The sequence below is a fragment of the Talaromyces atroroseus genome, assembly GCF_001907595.1.
Source record: "Talaromyces atroroseus strain IBT 11181 chromosome Unknown scaffold_16, whole genome shotgun sequence".
NCBI classification, from domain to species: Eukaryota; Fungi; Ascomycota; class Eurotiomycetes; order Eurotiales; family Trichocomaceae; genus Talaromyces; species Talaromyces atroroseus.
In genome coordinates, this window is record NW_017971448.1 from 478,614 (window position 1) to 490,980 (window position 12,367).

At 46.0% G+C, this 12,367-nt stretch overlaps 3 protein-coding genes across 3 annotated transcripts in view; 1 reads left to right on the plus strand and 2 right to left on the minus strand.

The window, feature by feature from the left end:
- Positions 1-3,055, minus strand: part of UA08_08920 (hypothetical protein) — a gene marked incomplete at both ends in the record, with an annotated part of 5,086 nt that extends 2,031 nt beyond the window's left edge. The window contains 13 exons of the mRNA XM_020263814.1: positions 22-355; positions 417-432; positions 486-699; positions 754-769; positions 832-1,019; positions 1,129-1,220; positions 1,278-1,740; positions 1,791-1,928; positions 1,981-2,023; positions 2,095-2,194; positions 2,255-2,469; positions 2,586-2,660; positions 2,838-3,055. Coding sequence (XP_020115953.1) covers positions 22-355; positions 417-432; positions 486-699; positions 754-769; positions 832-1,019; positions 1,129-1,220; positions 1,278-1,740; positions 1,791-1,928; positions 1,981-2,023; positions 2,095-2,194; positions 2,255-2,469; positions 2,586-2,660; positions 2,838-3,055 — 2,112 coding nt within the window. The remainder of the gene's footprint in view (positions 1-21; positions 356-416; positions 433-485; positions 700-753; positions 770-831; positions 1,020-1,128; positions 1,221-1,277; positions 1,741-1,790; positions 1,929-1,980; positions 2,024-2,094; positions 2,195-2,254; positions 2,470-2,585; positions 2,661-2,837) is intronic.
- Positions 3,056-3,705: 650 nt separating this feature from the next.
- UA08_08921 (hypothetical protein) lies at positions 3,706-6,212 on the plus strand (the record flags this gene model as incomplete). The annotated part of the gene is made up of 9 exons (XM_020263815.1): positions 3,706-3,842; positions 3,901-3,965; positions 4,063-4,278; positions 4,328-4,437; positions 4,505-4,911; positions 4,976-5,332; positions 5,399-5,599; positions 5,661-6,031; positions 6,082-6,212. The coding sequence occupies 9 exons, from the start codon at positions 3,706-3,708 to the stop codon at positions 6,210-6,212; spliced, it is 1,995 nt and encodes a 664-aa protein (XP_020115956.1).
- Positions 6,213-6,300: 88 nt separating this feature from the next.
- UA08_08922 (hypothetical protein) lies at positions 6,301-7,802 on the minus strand (the record flags this gene model as incomplete). Its single annotated transcript, XM_020263816.1, has 2 exons — positions 6,301-7,339; positions 7,393-7,802. The coding sequence occupies 2 exons, from the start codon at positions 7,800-7,802 to the stop codon at positions 6,301-6,303; spliced, it is 1,449 nt and encodes a 482-aa protein (XP_020115955.1).
- Positions 7,803-12,367: the final 4,565 nt, after the last annotated feature.

The window sequence follows — 12,367 nt, forward strand, 5'->3', positions numbered from 1 at the left end:
GGGGGGGGGAAGTTGGCTTACAGCGGCTTCAACTGTTGCGGCTGCAGCTAGTGCTAGACAAGCGACATTTGCAGCAACTTCAGCAGCGAAGGCAATTTCAGAGGCACCGAACGTGAACCAAGCGGCGGCAGCAGCAGCAATTGCATCGACTGCGATCTCAGCTGCACTAAGGCAGACACGCCCAGCAACTCCGCTGACTCCGCGCTTTTGCAGACTGCGCTTAGATGAAGTGGTTTGATCGATGAGATCAAGGCTACCAGTATTAGCAGTGGCGGAAGCAATAAAGCCGAGGCAGCAGTAAGCCTGGAATCCTCCATTGCAGGTCTGGTCTTCAAGAGTGCTTGTTTCAGGATCACTGTATGAATAGTTAGTTTCTGCTCCGTAGTACTACATATCCGGGGACAGTAGACGGGTACTTGTAATAGTGGTTTGCTGAGATACGTTAGGGTCCAGTTCAATCCTCAATGTGTGACCAGCAAACTTACTATTCTCTGCAATAACAACTGCTGAATCATTGGAGCAAGCTGCTGAGCAGGCCATACCCACGCCATTGTACCCTTCCCATTGGCACGTCCCCAGCGTGGTGCCAGGCGCACAACACAAAGATTGCACATCCGTGCCGTTGCATACGGTGTTGACAGAGGCAACCACACCGTTATTTCCAACTTCTCCTTTGGCTTGAGTGACAGGGAAGTAGGCCTAGCACTTGTTAAAGACGATCACGACAGTCATGAATATATCTAAGAGGCTCACATCGTCGCACCCTTGCCTATTCACAGTCAGCTTCTAGTCATGTATATCAGGTTGTCTAGACAGTGGGATTTATCTTACCCACAGAACGACCAATAACAAGAAGTCTGCACGGCCGTCGCTGTAGTCGCTACAGAAAGTTGCGCTTTAAGTTCTGCGGTTTCTTCAGCTGTATTTCCGTTGGTCGGACCAATGCCCAAGAAATCCGACATGCTATCGTCGTTGGTATTGTCCTGATCAATGGACCATATCATGATGCCACCAAGACACTTTGTTTTGTCAGCAAGCAGATATACATTCATACGAGCGTGAAAGTCCTACCAAAGCGTTGGCTCTATTTAATTTCGCTTGCATACTGACACCGTCATCGTAACTCACCCACTGTGTCTCATCCCAATAGACCCAGTTTACCGCTGCATCATCATCATAGGTTGGTTCGAGTGAATACTCGTCTATGATTCGAAATATTTCTGTATACACATGAAGGTCAGAGCCTCGACCTCGGATGCACCAGTTTATGGACTTACCGGCGTTAGATAGGGTTCCAGAAGACTGAGTACATTCTCCAGGGCTGCCTCCTGCTGAGAACAAGCAGATCCCATTAGGTGTAACGCAAGTTTCATCAGCGAGAGTGAAGGATCTTCCATACCACCCTAGGCCAAGTGTAACCTTTTGTGGTGCAACTCCAGCACGCCAAAGTAAATCAAGCCCCTCGGCAATTTCAGTCCAGTTAGTGTGTGGCCTGATATAGGGCCCCGTGAATTTTGATGTCGAGTCCCATACACCATGGATGTCGTAGCTCATGAAGTTGAACCAATCCACGTAGTCTGCCATCCCGACAACATCGAATCCTTGAAGATACCAAAACGAAGAGGGCAACGTGGCCGTGACGCCCTTGGTGGTGCCAAATTTGCCCCGTAGCTCCTTTACCAAACTGACGAAGTTCGCAGTATCGGCAGGAACGCCTCCGCGATCAGATGCTGCAGGATACTATAAAATAGCTCAGCAAGAGAGCGCTCGGAATGAGGACTTCATCATACCTCCCAATCTATGTCAACGCCATCAAAGCCATAGGTCTGCATAAAACTGCTGAGAGAGGAGATAAAAGCTGCCCTGTTAGATGCGCTGCTGACCATGTCGCTGAAAGCAGTGCGTGTGTTGGGAGAATTGGTATCGTCCTACGTGAATTAGTTTTTGTGCGAACTTGAATAGTTGTCTGAGTATCCATACATTGAAGGACCATCCTCCAATAGATATATAAGCTTGTAAACCGCTGCAAAGAGTCAGGTTACGTTATCACCATCGGAGGGGATACTACACTTGTTTTTTTTCGGGGCTACTTACGGATATTTCGACTTCATATCTGTGAATTCAGAGTACAATTTCTCATCACCAGCGTTCATTTGAGTTATTTCAAATGTTGTGGGATTGAAAAATGCAAAGGCTATTGGGTAGTCAATATCCTTGAAGCATAGCATAGTCATATCATACACGAAGGACATACCGAAGTTTATATGTGAAAACCCAGTAAGATCAAGATCTGATGGCGCTCTGCTATCGCAGCTGCGTGTACTTGACCTGTGACTCTTCAGACTTTGGATTCTTCGAATAATTGTGACCTTGTTGCTTTTACCATGACTCATAGTATCCAATCGTTCGGGCGTTGACGGTAGTTCCTGAACATGACGGCTCCGCGACATCGCCACAGGAGCCGTACCCCTTTTGGCAAGGTGTACTACCGGTAGTTTCGCAAAAGTCCTTGCTTCTGTTAGTGTGACTCAAGCACTGTTAGAAAATGAAACCCTCTGGGCTCATCATCGATGCACATAGCTTACATCAGTCGTACCGCAGAACCCATAGTAAGAGCAACAGACATTAAGAGGACAGCTCGATGTATCTGCAGGCGCATACTGTCCGCATTCTGCAGTGGCATTGCAGTTTGAGAGACAGGTTGAGGACGAACATTCTAGGGGTGAATAACCGCAAAGACCATTTGTTCCACAGCATGCACCATTGACACATGGTGTTCCTGGAGCACTGTGCGTTCTCAGTCAGTCTTTCAGCTGCATACTCTCAGCGAAACGTACCAAGTTCCCGTCGGCAGTGATGTGCTTTGGCGTTTGACCAACCTTTGGTCAACACCAAGCGCTCTTATCAAAGGATTTGCTGTTTGACCTGTGGTATTGACAAAAATAGGTGTTGAACTCGAGTGCTTCGCATAAAGAGGAGGATATAGCGAGACATTTTTGGCTGATACTAATGCTACCAATGCAAGCAAGAAGAAATTTGCGTGGCAAACAATCATCTTGTCTAGTTGGCCGTCGATGTCATACAGATGAGGCAGTTTGGATAACAAGGCAAGGAGAAATTGTTGTAGTATTATGGGTTCTCATGCGCTACAATGTGGCTGAGGACCTGCTAGATGAACAATTGGCTATACATAGCAGCCCCTCCCTCCTGTTGCATTTTTAGGAGCAACTAGGGTACTACACGAAGTAAAATCATCCCCTGCAAGCGAGGGTCTCGTAGCTGATAGCTGAATGAGAATAATTATTGGAACATTAGGGTGGTGGCTATATAAATCTACGGCTGACCCCTAACCCGAAGTGGTACTTTTATCCAGCCCCCAAGCCCTAGTTCGTCCTCTACTGCTCATTACAACTCGAATATGGGGTACGTGCATCATCTGCTTCGGCACAGTTTCTTTTCGTTGATGCGCCACCCTTCCTTGCTAATGGACAGTTTACTCGCCGAATGCATGCTCGCAGTAAATACCCGATTTGGCTACTCTGCTCCGTGAGACATTTGCTTTTTTTTTTGTCGATGCAGCTGATGTAGTATTCCTCAGCTCATACACCGCAAGGGTTAGTAGGTTAGATGTGCGCTATTCTGCTATATGGATCCCTCCTGTTCTGAATCGTTTTGCAGTTTCATCGACCTTCAGCTCTGGTCAAAATGCTGTTGTTTTCGAGTTTCGTTCTCTTGGCCTGGACAGTTTCCAGAGCCATAGCATCTTTCAGTGTTTATCAATACTACGATCCCGGTACATTGGAATCCATATATGGGCTCTCAACTGGATGTATGGCTGCAGTGTGAGACACGAACACCGATGATGCCTGTCACCAACCATGCTTAACGTGTTTGATCCAGGAATACAAGAATCAATTGTGATTCAAGCCTAACAAATCTAGCAGCACAGGGTGTAGACAACACGTGTATGTCATGTCTTTGGAAATACGTTTGTACGGTTTTACTTACAAATCTTCCCCAAAGATTGGTATCAAGATAACATTACGACACTATGCACAGCAGATTGTACAACATCCATGGCGAACTGGCTAAGCGCCGTTGAGGCCCAGTGCGGTTCGGAAGGCATGATATTTGGAGACAACGTCGTTGATCCCCGTTTTGTGCCGTATACCTTCATCGAGAACTACGATGTGGCATGTCTGCAAGACTCCTCTGACAATTGGTGCTACTTGGAATCCGAAACATGGCAGGGAAGTAACTACATCACGTGGAATGCAGGTGTGTACTATGATTATAAAATTAAAGAACGGTTTAACCAAGTTCATAGATACTTGCTACAGTGATGATCCGCCTGTGGAGTGTCAGGATCCGACTTGGACACCAGCTAATATCAGTGCAAGCATGTCTTCAGTCATCAACTTGTATAACTCTAGTCTAGTGAGTGGTATCTCCTTGGCCCAAAACAAAAAACTAAAACCCGATTCATCGCACTGATGTTTTCTAGTATTGTTCTGAATGTTTTCTCCTCATGTGGAGACAGAGACTTCTCTCTCCTCGCCTAGCTGCCAGCGAGTTTACGGACTACCTCATTGCCCAATTTACAGATCTCCAGGGAAACTGTTCAACGTCAATGTCTCTCACAACATCCGCAGCGACTTTATTTCTTACTGTCGGCGCAACAGCAACCACCACGTCTGCAGTGTCGACGACATCGGGCTCGGTAACAGCAACATGTGCGGGACAAATTATACCTGTTTCCAACCCTCCGCTTGGATGCAATCCGCTTTCTGACTTGTATAATGTGACCACGGGCGATCTTCGGGCTGCTACTAATGACTATAATTGTGAGATTACTGCGCCAATATGTGTCCCTTTGCCTTGCGAGATTGAAGTGATATGGGGTGGGATGTGGTAAGTGAGAAAAGCAATACAACTATCAATACAACAAGACCATAAATGTGACTCCTTCTCATAGTTCTGAAATTGCTGCGGGACTTTCCACAACAACTACAGCTTTCTTGAACTGGAACCCGAAGATTCAGGGCAGTTGTGACAATCTGGCTGTTGGTCAGCGGATATGTATCTCCACTCCAGGAATTCAATTCGTTCCCAATGGCACTGTGTTTGCTCCAACATCCGTCGGGGAGTACTACAGCACAGCAACTCCGGCAGAGCCAACCCAGTCTGGTTCGATTGCTAACTGTGGCTTATACTACAACGTTGTTGCAGGTGATACGTGCAACCAGATTGCTCTGGTATACGGGGTCACATTTGCGCAGCTGCAATTGTGGAATACTTACCTCAACGATGATTGCACAAATCTGTGGTTAGGGTATGCATTGTGTGTGGCTGAGATGACTGAACCTCCAATAACCACAAATGGATATTGTGGACCAAGCTACAACTACTCAACATGCGTAGGGTCAGACTTTGGCACCTGCTGCTCTATATATGGAGCCTGTGGCTCAACTGATGCGTACTGTGGAGCTGGAAACTGCTATAGCGGCGCATGCAACGACACTGCCACTGGCATCAGCACAACGGGAGAGTGTGGCCCCAGTTACAACTACACCATCTGCACGGGATCGAATTTTGGCGAGTAAGTGTGTCTTTTTATCTGCAATTCAATCGCTTGTTCTTCTCTAAAATTGTCGTATCAGTTGCTGTTCGATCTATGGCTATTGCGGCTCTACGTCCGATTACTGTGGACCAGGAAACTGCTACTCCGGCAATTGTGACCCTGATATTGGCGGACTGAGCACAACTGGAGAATGCGGACCGCTGTTTGCTGGTAACAAGACCTGCACTGGAACTCAATTTGGGGTTTGTTGCTCCACCTCTGGGTACTGTGGGAATTCTTCCGACTATTGTGGCGTTGGTAACTGCTATGATGGAGCTTGTGACACAGGGTCTAGCTCTCCGACTTCCTTGACAGCTAGCTCTAGTATCGCTGAGACAGCAACTAACCCCCCTGGACCAACACAATCAGGTATCACTAGTGCCTGTACTGAGTATTATTTAACCGTTACCGGTAAGTCAAGTATGATACTGAACCAGAAAATTCTACTGATCTTCGGGAAGGCGACTCTTGCGCGTCAATTGAGGCGGCATATAATATCACGTTTGCCGAATTCTATGCCTGGAATCCAGCAATCGGGAGTGACTGCACAAATCTTTGGCTTAGTGAGGCATATTGTGTTTCGGTGTCATAACATCCAGATTATGATATTACTGATGAAAATCATTCTTACCCGTTTGAAAAGAAACAGTCTAAATTCGGAGTAATTCTAAGAGTAATCCTCACCATTTGGTAAAGATCTGATACTTGTGCGAATGTTCCTCTGTGTCCGCCTCCCTGAACTTCTCTATACCACCCAAAACCCCTTCTTCGCCGACTGCCCATTCCCCCAATCCCACCAAATTCGACCATAGCTCCAGCACGTTTCCAAGCTGCGGCCCATGCCAAGGGATGAAATGGCAATATCCTGGCTGGTATAGTTCGTTCTTCCGACCATTCGGCCTTGCTGCGGAATGATCCCCTTGGTTTTCACCAACCAACGAATCATCAGTAAGGCGGGCAAATCCATTTGCTCCAATCTCAAATGGTAGATATAGACGACAGGTGTCTTCAAAAGTATGGTGAGCGTCTCTGTTACAGTACTCCATCCAAAGCCCGTAGGGTAAACTAGAGAGTTCATGGAAAGGATAACCAAGAAGTGGTGCTGAGCAATTAATATCCGATATGAAAAGGGGTATGGGGAGAACGGGAATGTCATACTCCATTGAGTCGGGTATTTGGAAGCTCTCGAATGGATAGGATGCGAAATCGCTTGGAGTAGGGAAACGTAGGCCAGGTGCTATGTAACGGATATTCCTCGGTCGACGCACTCGGAGAAGGAACCTTCGAATAAATCCGTCTGGGATAGAAAGCCTGTCCAAAACTTCCTTAGACACGAGGCCAGACAGCTCTTGCGAGACGGGTTGGTTGAGTTTGGCTGTACAGGCATCGAGAAGCCTTAGTTGATCATCCAGGTTGTCCAGTGGGCGAAGAGATTCATCTTCGAGCAGACATTCGATCCTTGCGACTAGATTGTTAAAAGCGTTGACGGAGTGCGCCAAGTCGTGTTCACTGTATGGCAGTAGCTCCCAGGGTGTGCATTCCAAGGGCCCTCTAGCGCTTGTACCTTTTGGTCTAGCAATCACCTTGCCCGTGTCAATCATGTCGAGCCAGGCACTTAAGACAACCTCGAGAGGATCCCATTCCATGCGGCCATTGGTTGTGGGAAACGAGTCCAGAACATCGCTGCAAAAGATTGCCCTGGACGTTTTTTGGTTAAAGCTGGACGATGGTCAGCGCTGGTCTACAGGCAGTTTGGAACTGATTTGAAGTACTTCAAACCGTCTCTATGTCCGCTGAGGTTTAGGTTAGTCATCTGATACAATCCCAATATTGAGTCTTCTTGCTCGTGTACTCCAACAAAAAAGCTACGTGGTCCATTCAGACCGCGGGCGTAGTAGAAGAAATTCTCATGAGGAGTCTCGTAGGCCGTTTGCAGAAACAACTTCAGTGACGGTGACAACCGTCTTGACCACTCTGCTTCAAGCGAGTTATGCGTGATGTTTGCCTGCCACCACGTCGTAGTTGGCATATCTTGGTCTGAGTTGCCCATACCTGTCCAACCCAACCGAACGATTAGATTATGTAAGGCTGCGCAACGTTCCCAGTCCATGCCGTCCATCTCACGGATGGGATTCTCGGGTGTCACTCGCCATGTGAGCTGGTCGTCTATAGAGAAGCGCATGGTGTTAAATTATAGGTCAAAAAAGCTCAAGTCAAACAAAGCAAGAAAACGTTCTTGAGAAGTGGGGTGTCAAGTGGGACAAGCCTATCTGTAGACATTCAAAATTGGCTAGCGTGATCTGAGCGGGCCGGCCCTAGTGATGGGTCATGTCAGACCCACACCTCTGACTGACAGAGATTTTGGTCAGGCTTGACGAGGTTTTCTGTCATTTGACGAACTACCTAATTTGGTTAGTTTTGAAAATATTGCTATTATATAAGCAACTATTATAAATTTAATTCACTAAGATAACTAATTATAATCTAAATTATGGAAAGTGGGACTAGCGGTAGTATAATTGGTCAAAGATGTTATCACGTGATCCACTATACTTGATTTGGAATTGTCACGGTCAGGATGACCGTGCCGAAGCAAACCCCTGTCATGACCCATCCCTAGCCGGTCCTAGAACAGCTTACGCACAGACCATGGCCGGTATTTCAAGCGTGGAGCGGGAGGCAATTTGACTTTATTTAGACTTCTGAACCTGTATTTCAATCAAATCACATTGGAATAACCTTAGAAGTTGAAGTATTAGAGATGCCCCCAGCCAGGCCCCAGGTAGAGCTATTCCAACGAAGGCTTCTCATTTCAGCCTTATCCGTGACTCCGTTGAACAACAGCTTGATGAGTTCAGCCTCATGCAACACCATAAATACTATCATCCATTTGAATCTCTCTCATACAGACCGAACGGCATCAGCAGCAAATGTGAGAAAGCTATATGCATGACGAAGCAATCGATCTGGCGATAAGGAATCTTGACAAACTTGATAACGACTACTTTTCGTTTGACATTAACTAAAGACGCGACCAATTCTTTTCTTCGGCCTTTCGCAATTGCTGCAATCAAGATGAGAATGAATTCCAAGGCTCGCGACCGTTTCGAAATAGCAATTATTTGTGCCCTACCGCTCGAAGCCGATGCCGTTCTTGCCCTCATTGACGAGTTCTACAACATCATATATTGGCAATTGCCAGGGGCTGAAAATGCCTACACGACCGGTAGAACTGGTTCGCACCACGTAGTGTTCGCCCACATGCCTGAAATAGGCAAAGTCGGCGCTGCAAGCGACGCCTCACGCCTGTCGACTAATTTTGGGAGGATGGAACTTGTGGCGGTGTGCCTTTCACGGCTGAAAAATATGAAATCATTCTTGGCGATGCCATAATCAGCCATAGCATCGTTGAATACGATTCAGGGAAGCAATACCCGGATGACTTTAGGAAGAAGTCTGGAGCTAGGGATTCCCTTCCACGGCCAAGTCAAGATATTCGGTCTTTTCCCTCAAAATTGAAGACCCATAAATTACACCAGGAATTGCAGAATCAAGCACAAAGACTTCTCCGGTATTGTCAAGATCCGTCTTCGAAAGTATCATATTATCCAGGGGGTTCATGTGACGTGTTATTTGAAGCATCTTATCGCCATAAACATCATCTGCCAGACATGTCTCTCCAATGCAGATGCAAGGCTAACACAGATGATGTATGCGATGAGGCGTTGACAAACGATTACTCTACACTCGGATGTGCGTGGAAATTGATTCAACGTGATCGCTTAAGCGTAGATCGCCCGCTCCCTTTCATTCATATTGGAAATATGGCATCGGCCGATACCGTGATGAAATCTGGCGAACACCGCGATAAGTTGGCCGTGGTAGATAGTATAATAGGCTTCGAAATGGAAGGTGCTGGCATATGGGACAACATTCCCTGCGTCATTATCAAGGGCGTTTGTGACTATGCCGACAGCCATAAGTCTAAGGTATGGCAAAAATATGCCGCGTCAACTGCAGCTTGCTGTACGAAAGCTTTCCTCGAGTCATACTCGCCTACAATTCTAAAGTGTGAGTCGGTTTCATAGGACCAAATTGTTTCATGGAGCATTGCTGATTCCGACTCAATCGATTCGGGTATCTATAGCAAAATCGCAAATTCCTCAAATAATGGCAAACTTACGGGACTACTACACAATGTCAAATCGTCTCCATATTCAAAGGATTTCTGGTGAATTATTGCCCATGGATCAATGTTATATCAATCTGGCTGTGGTGGAGACTTTGCGTTCAAAGCAAGAAAACAATGTTCAACAATTCTCGTCCTTTTTGCTCTCTACACGCCTAATCATTGAGGCAGCCGACGCAGACAAGCAGGTATCCCTGCATAGAATCTTTGAACCGCGGAAAGGACCAGACGGAACAATTTTGATGCCAAAAAGGGTTTTGATTAGGGGGCGTGCAGGAGTAGGGAAGACGACATTGTGCAAAAAGATCGTATCTGATTATCTACACCAACATATGTGGCATCATATGTTTGACTTGCTACTATGGGTGCCCCTGCGAATACTGAAGGGAAGGTCCCCGGGGGAAAACAGCATTGTGGATCTGTTTCACAACTTATTTTTTTCCGAGTTTGAGAAAGGTAAAAGTCCGGCCAGGGACTTGTAGAACAATGTAAACGGCGCGAGTAAAAAAACTCTCCTTATAATTGATGGACTAGATGAAGTATCCCAGGAATGCGATTCAGAGACGTCCTTGAACAATGTTCTTTTGAGATTGTTAAATGATCCTCAAGTCATCATCACTTCCCGACCATACGGGATGAATCTGAGCCAGCTGACTTCCTTAGATCTCGAAATAGAGACTATCGGATTTGGTACTAGCCAGGTGGAGTCTTATTATATTGTATATCGTAAAATGTCATCCCAAAAAGGTTGACAATATGCTGTCATTCATCAAGCAATACCCGCTCATACAGGACTTGGCTCGGATCCCAATTCAACTGGACGCAATATGTTATACCCGGGATAACGATTTCAAGTTCAATGAGCCGAAGACAATGACTACGCTCTACCAGGCAATCACACTGAAATTGTGGCAGAAGGATATTCTGCGGCTGGGAAAACCAGACCTGAATGAACACAGTATCCGGGTTCTAAGCCCTAAGGAAATCCAAGACTTGGTCTCGAATGAGATAAGGTTTCTTGAAAGCATGCGCTTTTATTGGACTTTATAATGATATGGTTGAGTTCAGCGCAGGCGATTGGCACCGAATACGTGACACTTTGGTTAATGCGCTGACCGACGTACATGATGTAACACTAAAAAGGTTGTTATCTTTTCTACACACGTCATATACAGCGGTTATAGACCAAGATCGAAGCTACCACTTTCTCGCAACTGTCTTTTCAAGAGTTTTTTGCAGCAAGGTACGTTATGAGGCACTGGGTTAGTCGTCAGGAGATGTTGTGCCTGGACCTCAGACAGAGGTGGCCGACTGTCATAAGCACCAAACCCAAACAGTTCCTCTGTGAAAGAAAAAGCTAAACTCTCGTTATTGTATTCCTGTAGCGTTTTGTCGCGGGCCTTCTTCAGGTAGTGAACGAGCTGGAGCCCTTGGAACCTCTGAAGTGCTTCTTTCGAGAACTAGAGACCGAGCCGCGCGATGTATTAGGACCTGCTCATCAACGGATCCTCATGCATTGGATCAGTGAGATAATCCCATATTCAGACAAAGATATCGACCACCCGCATAACAATAGAAAGACGTTTACAACGGTGGCTGCTGTTTGAATACGACTTGAACGCCGAAATTCACTTATGCCGCGAGAAAATATCCAGAACATCTTTTTTAAAATCCCTGCTACAGAGAGAATCCGAACAAATAAAAGAAAATATTCTATTATCATTATATGAGCGAAGCTGCGTTCTATCAAGTTATATGCTTGAAGTCCTACTCCAATCCTGACGAATGAGGCTGTAGGAGGGCATGCAGCATTGATCCTACGCAAGCAGAAAATACCACAAGTTCTTCTCGAAGCGATAGTGCCACTTATAAAGAGTAAAAATTCGAACGTGAGAGCTGCCGCAGTAGAGGTTGTAGGGGGACAGAGTCTACCACAGGCAGCCCTTGAAGCTCTTGTACCAATTTTTGAGGATAAAAATGCGCTATTTGCAGCATCAAGCCTTTTATACAATCAAAAGCTACCGCAAACAATCTTTGAGGTACTAATTCAAGTTCTAGATGATGAGAATCCGGATATGAGATATCAGGCAGTACGGGTTCTAGGGCAACAATCTACACCTTTGCCACAAGCAATCTTTGAAGTACTAATTTCACTCCTAGATGAGAAGAACCCGAATGTAAGATGCCAGGCAAGACAGACTCTAGGGGAACAATCCAGATTTTTATCATCAGAAACCTTTGAAGTTCTCGTTTTGTTTCTGAAGGATGAAAATGCCGATGTGTTTTCACGTAGCATTTGTTCTACATCGACAAGCAACCCTACCACAGGCAACCCTCGAGGCACTAGTCCCACTTTTGAGAGATGAGAAATCCCATGTAAGACGTTGGGCAACGTCTGCGCTACAACAACGATCAATTTTACCAGAGACAATCCTCGAAACGTTTGTCTCACCCCCTCCGAAATAAAATTGTTTGCGTGAACGTGATCGAGGAATTATTAAGGAATTGCAATCAATTCTATGCAATACTTCCAAAATTAGACACCCAATGTTGGAAGC